The 15,945-nt window shown below is 48.3% G+C and overlaps 1 protein-coding gene across 2 annotated transcripts in view; it reads left to right on the plus strand.

Annotated features, from left to right (window-relative positions):
* The window catches only part of COL24A1 (collagen type XXIV alpha 1 chain), a 310,883-nt gene that overhangs the window by 262,632 nt on the left and 32,306 nt on the right, over nucleotides 1–15,945 (plus strand). For both annotated transcript variants that reach the window (XR_012220101.1, XM_073544400.1), the window contains exons 47-51: nucleotides 5,017–5,124; nucleotides 7,683–7,790; nucleotides 7,902–8,009; nucleotides 8,089–8,142; nucleotides 8,284–8,346. Coding sequence is in view for 1 of the 2 variants with exons in the window: in XM_073544400.1 (XP_073400501.1) it covers nucleotides 5,017–5,124; nucleotides 7,683–7,790; nucleotides 7,902–8,009; nucleotides 8,089–8,142; nucleotides 8,284–8,346 (441 nt within the window). In the remaining variant the exon portion in view is untranslated. The remainder of the gene's footprint in view (nucleotides 1–5,016; nucleotides 5,125–7,682; nucleotides 7,791–7,901; nucleotides 8,010–8,088; nucleotides 8,143–8,283; nucleotides 8,347–15,945) is intronic.

Consider the following 15,945-nt stretch of genomic DNA (forward strand, 5'->3'; position numbering starts at 1 on the left):
TCATACACTGTGCCATACATCGTGTCATACACTGTGCCATACATCGTGTCATACTGTGCCGTATGTCGTGTCAAACACTGTGCTGTACGTCGTGTCATACACTGTGCCGAATGCCATATCATACACTGTGTCGTATGTCGTGTCATACACTGTGCCGTATGTCGTGTCATACACTGTGCCGTACATGTCATTACTGAGACTAATCTGTGCTATTCCTCTATTTACAAGTGTGATGGTTTACCCCTTGACCAGATGTCTGAAGCAGACCTCCATGGTTGTCATAGCCAGATTGCTATGAACGCTGCCCGGTGGTCTGAGCTCATAAGAAATTAGCATTTCTGCTACACACTGGCGATCTGTGTGTAGCAGAGGCGATCAGAGTACTGCAGCTTCTAAATCAAACATAAAGAAAAACAAATAAAATAATAAAAAAAAAATATACACATATTTGGTATCGCCGCATTCAGAATTACCCAATCAATATACAGTAAAAAAAAGACGCTAAACGATGTAGCGAGAAAAAAAGGCAAAACGCTAGAATTCCCTTTTTTTGGTCGCCACAACCTTGCATTTAAATGTAATTAAGGGTGATCAAAAGATCGTATCTGCACCAAAATGGTATTGTTAAAAACATCAGCTCGGTACGCAAAAAATAAGCCCTCGCTCAACCCCAGATCACGAAAAATGGAGACGCTACGGGTCTCGGAAATTGTCGCAGTTTTTTTTTTTTTTTTACAAACTTTTAATTTTGTTTTTTCACCACTTAAAAAAGAACATTGACATGTTTGGTGTCTATGAACTCATAATGACCTGAAGAATCATATTGGCAGGTCAGTTTTAGCATTTAGTGAACAAGGTAAAAAAAAATCCAAAAATACCCACAAAACAACTGTGGAATTACACTTTTTTTTGCAATTTCACCACATTTGGATTTTTCCCAGTACAATGATATATTAAAACCAATGGTGTCAATCAAAAGTACAACTTGTCCTGCAAAAAACAAGCCCTCCCATGGCCGTATTGACTGAAAAATAAAAAAGTTATGGCTCTGGGAAGAAGGGGAGCAAAAAGCAAAAAAACGGAAAAAACTGAAATACCCCTGGTCGTTAATGGGTTAACAGCAAATACATAGATTTTATTGAAAAAATATGTTCTCAAAAGTAGACAACTCCCACTGAGCAGGAATTTCAGACCAATGGGGTCCAGGTATGGACCAGAATAGGATCAGTGAAGGAGGATCAGGGAGGATATGATTTATTTTTTAAAGGTATGTGGGTGATCAGAGGGAGTAAGTAATATGGTTGTATTTATCTTTTTAAACGTTCTAAGGACCAGGGTCAGTACCTGGCAAACCAAAATCCCCTCCGCAATTACGGGGTAAGATGTGATTGTCATGGCAGTCAAAAACCCACTGAAAGTCCCTGTGTCTACCATGTTTGCATACATATGACTCCCAGCCGGAGATTGGTAATTTTACAAATACGCTGCAAAATTACAGTATTGCCGTGTATGAGATCAAGTGAACACAGGTTCAAGATCCCTGGTAATCTAACAAAAAATGTAAATGAAAAACAATGGAAAATATATATAAAAAATAACCATAAATATTAATGTAACTCCCATTATTGAAAGCAAAAAAATAAATAAATATATTTGGTATCACCATGTATACAAGTGTCCAGACTATAACCCCAATGCCAAAACATTGGGAAACTGTAAAATGTAAAGAAAACAAGAATGCAATGATTTGAAAATCTATTTGGAAATCTCTTATAGCCATATTTTATGAAAACAAAAATTAGAAAAGTATTCAAGGAGTGATATCTGTATTGGCTTACCAGAGATTATATTTGCAAGCTTTCAGGGCTCAACAGGCCCCATCATCAGGCTGTATTACAAATGAAGGGTTAGGAAAATGCCGAAAATGTAATGGCAACTAATGAAAAATGGCTGGAAGGTCAATTATCAACTAAGTCACATGACTGTATAAAAAGAGCATGTTAGGCTAGTTTCACACTAGCGTTACCGGGCGCAGCGCACGGCCGCCGCTAAGCTCCGCCCCCGGCCGCGCCCCCTGTGGTCAGCTCCTCCTCTGATCGCATTGACGGTGCATGCGATCAGCGTACCCTATATTTAGCGTTGGGTACGCTGGTCGTGTGCTGGTACACTTTTGCCGGCGCTTGCGCCCTTTTGGCACTGCGCCTAGCGCACAAAAACACACTGTGTTGCATTTTTGTGCGCTAGGTGCAGCACCAAAGGGGCGCAAGCGCCGGCAAAAGTGTATCAGCGTACCCAACACTAAATATAGGGTACGCTGATCACATGCAGTGTCATGCAATCAGAGGAGGAGCTGACCGGAGGGGGCGCGGCCGGGGGCGGAGCTTAGCGGCGGCCGTACGCTGCGCCCGGTAACGCTAGTGTGAAACTAGCCTTAGATAGGCAGAGTCTCTCAGAAGCAAAGATGGTTAGAGGTTCATCAGTCCGTGAATAACTGGTTTAAAAATTTGTGAAACAATTTCAGAAAAATGTTCCTTAATGTAAAATTGCAAAGATTTTGAATAATATCCCACCATGTAAAGTACATAATATCATCAAAAGATTCTGGAGAAATCCTTGTGCACAAGTGACAAGGCTAATGGTGAATAGTGGATGTTTGTGATCTATGTGCATTCAGGCACCACTGCATTGAAAACAAGCATGATTCAGTTGTGCATGGGCACAAATGCAAGTTAAACCTCTATCATGCAAAGAAGAAGCCATATATCGACACAATCCAGAAGCGCTACAGTTTTCTCTGAGCCAAAGCTCAATTATGATGACCAGAGGCAAAATGGAAAATTGTTCTGTGGTCAGATGGATCAAAATTTGAAATTTCGAAACCATAGATGCCGTGTCCTGCAGACTGAGGAGGACCATGCAGCTTCTAATCAGTACACAGTCCTGCATCTCTGATGCATCCCTATGACATGGGCATCTTACACATGAAAGACTCTATCAATGCTGTAACCCAATTGCTGGGTTTCCGGTCCCACGCCATGCGGGGACACCAACATACTGTTAGGGCTGGCGGAACGCACCAAATTATAAAATAATAGTAGGTGCGTTCGCAGCCGGGGTCCACCGTGCAGAGGTGGTACACTGCTGCTAGGTAACGGCGGAAGAATAGAGCGGCGTAAAAACAGTCACACGTGGGTTACGTCACCCAATGTGAACAGGTGCGAACTCTGTTAATGCACAGAGTCGCACAACCGCTGAACGTAGATGCCGGAGCCTGTTTAGCTCACAGAGCCCGGCCAAAAGAGCGCACAGTGTACGGCCACAGAACTCTACCCCAAGGACACGGGGTTAGAGTCCTTCTAGGCCCACTGAGCGCACGGCGTCACTGCCACGAGCGCCGCTATAGACGCTGGCTATGAAGTGGAGCACGTGCACTGAGGTGTGCCGAGTCCCTGGTGAGGACTGATGCCTGACTCAACCTCTGTCCTACCTACACCTAAGCCTGGGCGCTAGCAGGCTAGGCTGCACAACACATGCGTACCAAGGGTAGGGGTTTCTTAATGAGTCATTCACCAGAGACATTCATACGTGCATACATCACTCACTCCACATAGTCTGTAAATACAGTCTATCCTAGCGCATGGCGGAGCGGCCATGCGAACCTTTCATAGCCGCGAGCATCCGGGACCTTCCTGGCTTCTCGGATGGGCCTATCCGAACACGAGCAGGACCTGAGCACGTGACCTTCAATCTCCAATGGGAGATCACTCCGCGGGCATGCTCAGTGGCCTGACATGGGGACTTAGTCCCTGGAGAATCTCGCTGCTGAGCAGCATGTATTGCCATAGATGTGCCAGAGGTGGCAGCAGCAAGCAAACCCACCGAGCTGGTCTGGGCAGAGCGCCTGGACCGACGAGTTTGCTGAGCAACCTCCTCTGTGGCTGGAGAGGAATGGGAGACCGCTGGAAGTAAGGCTCGGGATTCTCACTGTGCAGCGACAGAAATCAGACGCCTAACACATACTCACCAACCCGGCCTCGGCTGTGTCCTCGTGGTCCTCTGCTTGCTTTTACTGTGCATGCTGCAATGCAATGCACCTAGTGCTCACGCGTGCTCCACTATTTTTAAAGGGGCAGCACGCGCACCTGCAAAGATGCCCCCAGCAAAAAGCTAGGGGACATCTTGTATAAAAGGCACCCTCCCCAATAGGGAGGTGCCTGAGCAACCCCTGTAGTTTCCCTACATTGTGTGTACAAGTGTATGTTGCCAGGTCCCTTGCCATAACCTAGTTACCTTAAGTTTGTTTCTTGTTCCTGTATTCCGGTATAACATGAACCCTGAAACCGCTCCGGCGGTACCTGAACCCTGAAGCCGCTCTGGCGGTATCTGAACCCTGAAGCCACTCTGGCAGTATCTGAACTCTGTAGCCTATCTGGCAGTACCTGATCCCTGAAGCCGCTCCAAAGGTACCTGTGTCATGAAACCGTACCTGCCTGAACAGGCTGCAAATCCAGAATAGTCTGTGACTCCGCTACCATGTCTCCATCCAGAGAACCCTCCCCCCGGGGTTGACAGCTGCTGTATCAGGGATTGCCTAAGAGTGGTAGCTAGTGGCTACCTGTGGTTCAAGCCTGACTCCACCATCAGGACTTCCAGTGAATACCAGGTAGCCGTTCAGCTATGCCCCTCCTAGGCAAGCCCAGCCAATGGCACAGTGGATCCACAAAAGACATATGGCCCCAAAATGGTAATGATAAAACCTACAGCTCGTGCAGCAGAAGACCAAACTCTGATACAGGTTTCGCAAACAAAAAATAAAAAGGCGAGAAGGAAAGATTGAAAGAGAAGAGTGGCTCAGTGAGGATTTGTCATCCAGGGACCCAGATAAATGTGGACCCTGCTGAGGGCTTTAGGCTATATATTTTTTCACAATATACCCCTTAAAACTTAATTAACATAAATAATTGAGAATCCTGAACCCCCATCACATGTGTACATAATTTGCACTATTTTTCTTAGGGAAAACAAGGTCCACTTGGATTAAGAGGTGCGAATGGGTACCCTGGGTCTGATTTAGTCGTTGGATTTCCTGGAAAGCCTGGATTGCCTGGAAAAGTGGGGTCACCTGTGAGTATTGTACCCATCGTAAGTGTGGTATACAGAGCTATGGGATTTACGCATTTGTTGTATGCCGGCAAAAACCCCTGACACCCTGCAGTTCACATACTAACCAATGAGTGGCCACACTCAACTCCCGACAGACTATCACAAAATCAGGCTTGATTTCAAAGCTGCTCATCTTGGGATTTGCCAAATGGAGGAGGACGGACACGCTGCAATGGGAGGCAGCAATGTGACTTTCATGCAAAGGTCCACATAAAACTACAGCTGCCGAGTACCTATAGAGGTTAAAAAAAAAAAAAAAGGCTATGTAGCAGATGCAGAATCCAAATTTTGCCTCTCCAAGTTGGAGAATTGGTAGCAATATAGAGGGTTTTAGAGGATGGTTAAATTACTTCCTTTCTTATTGATTGCATGAACTGAAGAACTTAGTCTGATACCAAAACACTCTTTAATCTTCACTCAGGGATCTTAAAGGGAATCGGTCAGCAGGATTTCACTTCCCAAACTATTTATATGTGCATGTAGCTCTTTCAAAAAACACGTACAGCAATACCCACTGTATACATGGCCAGTCCTTTCTTCCTAGTGAGAAATTGGCTTTTAAATTGATATGCAAATGAGGCTGAAGGACTATGGTAGATCTGAAACCTCTGTCACTCCAGCTCTATTCCCGCCTGCTACACTAACAGCCTCTATCCTGTGTGACTTCAAGCACAGAGGCTATCAGTCAAGCAGGAGGCGGTGGCAAAGGCTTCAGATCTACCATAGTGCTTCAGCCTCATTTGCATATCAATTCAAATTCTGATTTCTAAGTTATTCATGTACGGACTGGCCAAGTAATTGTGTTGCTGGACTTGTCTTTGAAAGAGCTATATGCTCATATAAATAGTTTTTTGGGGGGTGAAATCCTGCTGACAGATTCCCTTCAATGTAGACCCCTCATATGTTCATCCATTGGGGGGCAATTTTAGATTTTATGTACTGCAAAGACGTGAGATGTATACAGTACATCAATCACACAATAACAGATCTGATTTATACAAATGTGTTAAATGAAAGGCCATCCTCAGTTATTCTGCAGGGAAAAAGGAATTTCACATGTTTTGTTTTTTAGATAATATCAGATCCATGTATCTCATCTTTAACGTCATCCAGAAATATTCCGCCGGCTGTTTGATGTATTCATAAAAAAGATAAAAGTTAGAGAAAAACATCTTCTGACTTTCATCCTGTTTAGTTGTTTGTTTTTGGACGAACTGTATAAAATGGAATCTTTGCCAACTGAACAAAAACCTGAGTTTTATTAGATGCTGTGACCGGACATCTGCACAAAACATGCAGCCGTCCTCTTGTCCCATCAGAAGGTTTTTCTAGGAACTTGCAGATGTATAAATCTTGGACTTGCCCTCTTCTGTAAAAGATTATGGTCTGCTTTTTTTCTCCAGTTTTCAGACACGCTTTTCCATAGACTGCATTTGGTATTGCAGCCACAAACATTAGAAAACAAAACAGAGTCTTTAAACAGGAGGGGCGCTGTTTCTGGATAAAAAAAAAGTAGATCATTATTTGTAATCTTGGACCAGGAGTTCACAGTAGTGATGGCCCTTCTTAACAATGAAATATCTCATCAGTGAGGGGCCGATGTCTGACGGTGCACAGCACTTGCGCAAAACTTGCAGCAGCTTCTTTAATGTTTAAATTGCTCCTAGTACCCAGCACAGGCGTCATGGAGTAGATGACGTGCAGACGGACAGAGCAGTGGGTGCTGGTGTATGGTCTTTATATCATCTGATTCCTGGAGGCGCTGAGAGTCAGGTAGCAAAAGTTCTGCAGACTGGTAGCAGAGGTCCTGGAGACCGCAGACTGGCAGCAGAGGTCCTGGAGACCGCAGACTGGCAGCAGAGGTCCTGGAGACCGCAGACTGGCAGCAGAGGTTCTGGAGGTATTAAGTTGCCCCCTATCCTATGGATCACTGAGGGTTCCAGCAGTTGAACCCCCAGCAACACATAGGATAGGGGATAACTTACTATCTTGGGAATAACCCTTAAATAAGATTTCCTATATTTTTGAATGGCTTTAGAACCCAGGAACCAGCTCTGCAGAGACCAGTTTTGAATGGAGCAGAGGTGAGCACTGCACCTTCGACTTCTGCTTCATTCATTGTCTATGGGACTGCTAGAAAAAGGGGAATATTATTGAAAAGTTGTACAGCCCACAGTCACATAGAGAATGAATAGATTGAAGCAGAGCATGCGCACCTCCACTCCATTCAAGACGGGATTTTGCGGAGCTTGGTCCCTGAGCCTAATTCTTGGGCTCACTGGGGGTCAGATCTCCGGCAATCCTCAATCCCCGTTATCCCCAATTTTCTGGATAGGGAACAACTTACTATCCTGGGGATAATCCGTTAATGGCAGCATAACCCTAATCTGATAACACTCTATTAGGGACATTTTTAATATGGTTTGTGCCCAGTTAGTTCTCAATCATCCTTCTTATTATATAGGCTCATTACCTCTATCTCTGATAATACAAATTACATATCTATTTAATCACTGTAGGGTGTAAGCGGCAGCCCCGGGCTCACTGGATTGGCAGGTCTACCTGGTCGACAAGGGCCAAAGGGTTTTCCTGGCCCTCAAGGAAGTGATGGTGCCCCAGGACCTAAGGTATTAATGGCCTATTATTATACACTTTTTTGCTTACTATTATCCCAAATTAATGATGGGAATTTTAGAATTAAAATTTTAAATAATTACTTTTATTTTAAACTTTTTGAGGGAGAGACAGGACTACCTGGTTACCCGGGAAAGTCAGGCTCAAGGGGTTTTTCTGGAACGCAAGGTGATCAAGGACCAAAAGGTGAAAGTGGCCTAAAGGGGCTTCTGGTGAGTATCCACCATCTTTTCTCTAGTAAAGATTCATGATGTAATTGATAAGGAATAATCAAGCATTGTGTATATACAGGGAGATGATGGTGATCAAGGTCTCATGGGTTTCCAAGGGTTCCCTGGTCCAAAGGTACAATACGATCTATATTATTTATTTTTTTTGCTATTGTCTTCAAAGTTGTAAAATCTATGTAAGAAGGGGAGGAATAGAAGTTGATGTAATTTCATTTCATTTGGGGTTCACATATTCTAACTAAAGCTTGTTTTATAGGGTCCTTCTGGTGACGTTGGTCTAGTGGGTATCACTGGTCCTAAAGGTCCTCCTGGACAAGCTGTAAGTATCCATTATCGCTCTGACACTAATATTGGTCACATTATGGAGGACACATTTCAAAATATTGATTTCAATAATCTCTCATGATTTATGTCAGACTAACCTATTCCATAGTGCTGTCTGCAGAGTGGAATCGCTCACACTAAGGCTGGTTTCACATTAGCATTTTTTGTGCAGCGCATCGTGCGCGTCCATGCGCATGCGTCATGCGTACCTGTGTTTAACATGGCGTGCGCATGGTCTTGCGTTTGCACGCCTTCGCATGCGTTTTTTCAAGGTGTGCGCCTAGGTGTGCCAGACGCAACCTGTTGTATTTTTGGGTCAGCCGAAAGGCGTCAAAAAACGCATGTGCACACTTGCGCACGGAATACGACAAAGTAACGCATTACAGTCTATGGGAACGCAGGCGTGCGCATGGACATGCGTTCGTCTGCGTTTTCGTGCGCATGCGTTTTTGGCGTAAAAATGTGTAGACACTTGTTTTAACCCCTAGAGAACGAATGCTCATAAAAAACGCAAACGCATGCAAAAACGCATGATGCGTTTTTGCATGCGTTTCTATTGCGCACGATGCGCTGCGCAAAAAAACCCCAAAACGCTAATTTGAAATTAGCCTAACAAGTCCAGGTTACCTGTGGGGAACATTGGTCATTCACTGATTCCAATTTCTCATTTGCCGGCTTCTTACAAACTGCGTTTTGCAGCGTCTGCTTGGTTTACGCTGGGATAAACTCTTGTTATATGCATCAAACTTATCCATAGGTGGCCAGAAGAGTGTTTACTACACTTTTTTTTATGGTGTATGGAATGTCATAGTTTGCTGCCAGGGTCAGTTTCAGACAAAGTGGGGCCCGGAGCAAAAGTTTAAAGTGGGGTCTGAAATGCAAACATATTGCACCAGCACAAAGAAATATCTTGATTGCATTTACACAAGCTGAGTTCAGACTGTTAAATGAGCGCAATCGACAATATTAAGGGATTCTGCGATTTTTTTTTTTACTACACTCTTTGCATAGGCTGACAAAGAACGATGGGCACAGAACAATCACTAATAGATCAGTCTGCAGCTTACACCGGGCGACGTGCTGCCGAGGATAATGATTTATGTTCTGGTATAAGCAATCCTATCACCCTATGAATTAACAGCATTCGTTGGGTGATTGCCCACATGCTTACACCTATGAACTCTTGTCTGCTCTGCCGCGATTTATACTGTAAATGCAGATGCTGCACACACAGTATGTGACACAAACATTGTATGTCACACACACACACACACACACACACACACACACACACACACACACACATGTTACGGTTCTAAGTAGGAACCGGAGAGTGGACCCTCTGGGTCGTGGCTCCAGAGCCCCCGAGGGCGAGCGGCCCAGGTGATGACCACCCCCTATACAGGGAGTGTTAGGGGCAGGCCCAAGGGGGGTGAGACCACGACAGCCGGAACCAAAGGGACGACCCAGGGAGTGTACAGAGGGAAAGGCCAAAGGACACTGACTAGAGTAGACCCGGAGCAGGAGGGAACAGAACGTAGGGAACCAGGACCGATCAGGATGGAGCCAGAGCAGGAACGCTGGAAGAAAGAAGGAAGAAAGGTTAGGGGGAACTGACCTAGGGGTAAGGACGGAACCCTAGCTAAGGAACCGCCGATGACAGCAGCAGAGAAGGACCAGGCGAGGTACAGGCACGGAGGCAGCAGAGGGAACTGAGCGGGGGTCCAGTCGGGGCTATGGAGCGGAGAGCAGAGCGCAGACCAGAGAGAGGGGGGACCTGAGAGTCGGAGCGACGCTGCGCAGGAACGCTAAGCGCCACAGAGGAAGACAAACAGGCGTCTTACCATTCAAGACGCCAGACAGAAATACCCGGTGGGCGCCGCCATGTTGGGGGCGGAGCCACCGGGTCACGTGCTCCCAGGATGCCCCGCGGTGAGAAACGAGCGAGTGCGCATGTGTGTGCCTCTGACGCGCCGTGACCCTGCAAAGCCAGACAGGGCACGGCGCGAGGATGAAGGAGGGACGCACCGGGAGGAGGGGGACCCCAGGTGAGCATCGGGGCGCGTAATAGTACCCCCTCTCTTACTCCCCTCCTTCTTCAGGCGGGATAGAAACCTTCTCATGATATGAGGAGCATTGATGTTCTCCCGGGGCTCCCATGACCTCTCCTCAGGACCGAATCCCTCCCAATCTACCAGAAAGAAGGTTCTACCTCGGACGGTCTTCTTTGACAGGATGTCCCTGACATCAAAGACGTCCCCAGCGGAGCTAGGTTGCGGAGCGTGGGACGAGGCTGGCTGAAAGCGATTAAACACTGTGGGTTTGAGAAGCGAGACATGGAAAGTGTTGGGGATCCGCAGGGAGGCAGGCAATTTTAGTTTATAGGTTACATCATTGATGCGAGTCAAAACCTCAAAGGGGCCAACGTAACGTGGACCTAACTTATAAGAGGGGATTTTAAGTCGGAGGAAGCGCGAGGACAGCCAGACCTTATCGCCTGGATGATAAGGAGGTGTGTCCAGGCGCCTCTTGTCGGCGTATCTTTTCATCCGATCGCTAGCTCTCTCAAGGGACGTTTTAGTCTCCTCCCAAATTTTAGAGAATTCTGAGGACAAGGAGTCCGCCGCCGGCACGCCCGAGGTGGGGGACACGGGAAGAGGAATGCCCGGATGCAGCCCAAAAACTACAAAAAAGGGAGACTTGGAAGAGGACTCGTTGGGGTGATTGTTGTGAGCAAATTCCGCCCAGGGTAGCAGTGAGACCCAGTTACTTTGGTGTGCATTAGAAAAATGTCAAAGATAAGTGGTTAACACCTGATTGATCCGCTCCACTTGGCCGTTGGATTGTGGATGATAGGCGGAGGAGAAGTCCAGGACTACCCCCATTGAGCTAGAGAGAGCTCTCCAGAAACGAGAGGTGAATTGAACACCACGGTCAGACACGATGTGCTGGGGAAAACCATGAAGTCGGAAAACATGATGCACGAAGATCTTCGCCAACTCGGGCGCAGAAGGCAGACCAGGTAGCGGGATGAAATGAGCCATTTTGGAAAAACGGTCTACCACCACCAAAATGACAGAGCAGCCGGAAGATGGAGGTAGATCCGTGACGAAATCCATGGCGATGTGGCTCCAGGGAACTGATGGAACCGGCAAAGGATGTAAGAGACCAGAGGGTAGCTGTCGTGGAATCTTATTTCGGGCGCAGGATAAGCAAGAAGCGGTAAATTCCAGGACATCCTGGCGGAGTGAAGGCCACCAATAATGGCGGGAGATGAGGGATAGAGTCCTCTTGGCTCCGACATGCCCGGCGATCTTAGAAGAGTGTCCCCAGTGCAGAACCCTTACTCTGTCATGGTCCAATACCAAGGTCTTGCCTGGTGGTGGGTTGACTAAACTTAGAGGGGCTAGGGTGACGATCTTTGCTGGATCGATGATGTGAGCGGGGCTCTCCTCTTCATCGGTCGGGAGAAATGATCTTGATAAGGCATCAGCTCTGATGTTCTTATTACCCGGACGAAAGCGGAGCTCGAAATCAAAGCGTCCAAAAAATAGGGACCATCGGGCTTGCCGGGGATTGAGCCTTTGGGCAGACTGAACATAGGCCAAATTCTTGTGGTCGGTAAATATCGTAAAGGGATGGACAGCTCCTTCGAGAAGGTAACGCCATTCCTCTAAAGCCAGTTTGATTGCCAGTAGTTCCTTGTCCCCAATGGAGTAATTGCGTTCGGGGGGAGAAAAGGCTTTAGAAAAGAACCCACAGGTGACAGTCCGGCCAGAGGAGGTTCTTTGCAGGAGAACCGCCCGCGCTCCCACGGAGGATGCGTCGACATCGAGAATGAAGGGTCTCTCGGCATCAGGACGGTGGAGAACGGGCGCTGTAGCGAATTCTCTCTTCAGAGTTTGAAAGGCGTCTTCTGCCTCGGGAGGCCAGAGGCGGGGATTGGCTCCTTTGCGCATAAGAGCAGAGATGGGCTTGGTTATGGTGGAAAAATGAGGAACGAATTGCCTATAATAGTTAGCAAAGCCGAGAAAGCGTTGAATGGCTTTGAGACCAAGGGGACGGGGCCAGGCCAGGATCGTGGACACTTTCTCGGGATCCATCCTCAATCCAGACTTCGAAACGATATACCCAAGGAACGGCAGGGACGGTTGTTCGAAGGCGCATTTCTCCAACTTGGCAAATAGGTGGTTCTCCCTTAGACGCTGCAACACTTGCCGTACATCTCGTCGATGGGTGGAGAGATCTGGAGAGAAGACAAGAATGTCGTCAAGATAAACCACGACACAGGAGTAAAGGAGATCCCGAAAAATATCGTTAACGAGCTCCTGGAATACCGCTGGTGCGTTACAGAGGCCAAACGGCATCACCAGGTATTCATAGTGACCGTCACGGGTGTTGAATGCGGTCTTCCACTCATCCCCAGCGCGAATTCGGACCAAGTTATAGGCTCCTCGAAGATCAAGTTTGGTAAATATTTGCGCCCCTCTCAGGCGATCAAAGAGTTCGGGGATGAGGGGTAACGGGTACTTGTTCTTAATCGTGATGCTGTTCAGACCTCTGTAATCAATGCACGGGCGGAGCGACCCGTCCTTCTTCTTGACAAAAAAGAAGCCTGCGCCCGCAGGAGAGGTAGACTTCCGTATGAAACCCTTGGCTAAGTTCTCTTGAACGTATTCCGACATGGCTTGCGTCTCTGCCGGCGAGAGCGGATAAATCCTACCCCGCGGAGGGGTGGCTCCAGGGACGAGCTCGATGGGGCAATCATAGGGTCGGTGAGGCGGAAGGTTCTCGGCCTCCCTCTTGTCAAAAACATCCGAAAAAGAGCTGTAAGCAATGGGCAACCCGGGGGGGTAAGGAGGGGGAAGGAGAACCACCCACGGGACGCACCGGCAGCAGACACCCAGACCCACAGGACTCCCCCCAGCGCAGGATATTACCCTTATGCCAGTCTAAGGTAGGGCTGTGGGCTCGTAACCAGGGAAGGCCTAGAAGGATAGGGTGAGAGATGCTCGCTAGGACATAAAAAGCGATCCTCTCCTTGTGTAGGGCCCCTACCTGGAGTTCTACCTCATGGGTGACCAAGGTAATGGTCTCTTGGAGAGGTTTACCGTCCACGGAAGCAAGGATCCGTGGAGTTTCTAAGGTCTTGACCGGGACCGAAAATTTAAGAACCTCTTTGAGCCTAATAAAATTTCCCGCTGCGCCGGAATCCATATAGGCTGCCAGAGAAAAACGTTTTCCACCAACGTGCAATAAGACAGACAGAGTGAGGGGTAGAGAGGTATCATACACACCTAGGGAGGCCTCTCTTACCTGACCTAGGCGGAGGAGTTTTCCGGACGTTCCGGGCAGGTACGGACCAGATGGGAGTCACTACCACAGTAGAAGCAGAGACTGTGAGTGCGTCTTTCCTCCCGGTGTTGTGCAGATACCTTAAGGCGGTCTACTTGCATGGGTTCAGGCATGGAAGCAGAAGCGGATATTCCGGGTCGAAGACAGGGTAGAGCGCGGATAGTTGGGGAAGCACGGGGAAGTCTCCTCTCGCGAGCACGTTCCTGGAACCGAAGGTCGATACGTGTAGCTAGCGAGATGAGATCTTCTAAGGCAGTGGGAGTATCCCGCCCAGCTAACTCATCCTTAATTCGACCCGCGAGGCCTCGCCAAAAGGCCCCTACCAAGGCCTCGTTATTCCATCCCAAATCAAAAGATAAGGTTCGGAATCGGATGGCATACTGACCCACGGTTTGGGACCCTTGGTGGAGGTTAAATAAAGATTCCGTAGTAGAGGCCAAGCGACCCGGCTCGTCGAACACTCGACGAAACGTCTCGAATAAAGTACCTAGCTGGGAGACTACCGGATCATCACGTTCCCAGAGGGGGTTAACCCACGCTAAAGCGTCTCCCTCAAGATGGGAGACAATAAAAGCCACCTTAGCCCGCTCAGTGGGATATTGCAGGGGCAGGAGTTCGAAATGGAGGCGGCATTGATTCAGGAAACCTCGGCACAGCTTGGGATCCCCGTTATAGCGGGGCGGCTTAGCTAAACGGGGTGGCGGGTGAGGCGCCTGGGCTGGAACGGGGGCTGCAGCAGCCGACTGTAAGGAGAGTAAGCGGTCATCTATGGAGGCCATATAACTGAGGATATGGGTCTGGGTATCTCTTTGCTGGGCCAGTTCCTGCTGCAGTCCAGCCAGTTGGGAGGCATTCCCAGGGTCAGAGGACTGGAGCCCGGAAAGACGAGAATCCATGGATTTCATGAAAGCCATGATACGAGTTTGATTCTCTCGCAAAAACAGCAACTCCTTTTGAGCCGCAGCGGCTCCAGCGGGGTCCATGGCCTGTTTGTTCTGTTACGGTTCTAAGTAGGAACCGGAGAGTGGACCCTCTGGGTCGTGGCTCCAGAGCCCCCGAGGGCGAGCGGCCCAGGTGATGACCACCCCCTATACAGGGAGTGTTAGGGGCAGGCCCAAGGGGGGTGAGACCACGACAGCCGGAACCAAAGGGACGACCCAGGGAGTGTACAGAGGGAAAGGCCAAAGGACACTGACTAGAGTAGACCCGGAGCAGGAGGGAACAGAACGTAGGGAACCAGGACCGATCAGGATGGAGCCAGAGCAGGAACGCTGGAAGAAAGAAGGAAGAAAGGTTAGGGGGAACTGACCTAGGGGTAAGGACGGAACCCTAGCTAAGGAACCGCCGATGACAGCAGCAGAGAAGGACCAGGCGAGGTACAGGCACGGAGGCAGCAGAGGGAACTGAGCGGGGGTCCAGTCGGGGCTATGGAGCGGAGAGCAGAGCGCAGACCAGAGAGAGGGGGGACCTGAGAGTTGGAGCGACGCTGCGCAGGAACGCTAAGCGCCACAGAGGAAGACAAACAGGCGTCTTACCATTCAAGACGCCAGACAGAAATACCCGGTGGGCGCTGCCATGTTGGGGGCGGAGCCACCGGGTCACGTGCTCCCAGGATGCCCCGCGGTGAGAAACGAGCGAGTGCGCATGTGCGTGCCTCTGACGCGCCGTGACCCTGCAAAGCCAGACAGGGCACGGCGCGAGGATGAAGGAGGGACGCACCGGGAGGAGGGGGACCCCAGGTTAGCATCGGGGCGCGTAATAACACATATGTATATAAATACAGCACACACATGCAAATACACCAAGAATATCTATCTATCTATACACACACACACACAAAGCAAATACATGCATACATGGATCACATACATACAGATACATGCATGGAGTACATACATACAGACACATGCATACATGCAGCATATACATACAGAGACATGTATGCACATACAAACATACATACAGGCACATACATGCATGCGCATGCTTGCACATACATACAGATGCATTCATGCACTTACATACACACGCATGACGAGCAAGCACATACTGTACATGCATAGACACATGCATGCACATATATACATACAGACACATGCATGCACGGGCACACACACACACATAAGAATACTTACCAGTCCCCTATCCTTAAGTTCTTCTAAACTGCCATACAATACAGGACCTTTGGTGAAATCATGGTCACTTGTCACGTGATCGTAATGTCACCAAACGTCCTGAA

Source organism: Dendrobates tinctorius, unplaced genomic scaffold (assembly GCF_039654945.1).
Source record: "Dendrobates tinctorius isolate UK_male_01 unplaced genomic scaffold, ASM3965494v1 ptg000138l, whole genome shotgun sequence".
Lineage (NCBI taxonomy): Eukaryota > Metazoa > Chordata > Amphibia > Anura > Dendrobatidae > Dendrobates > Dendrobates tinctorius.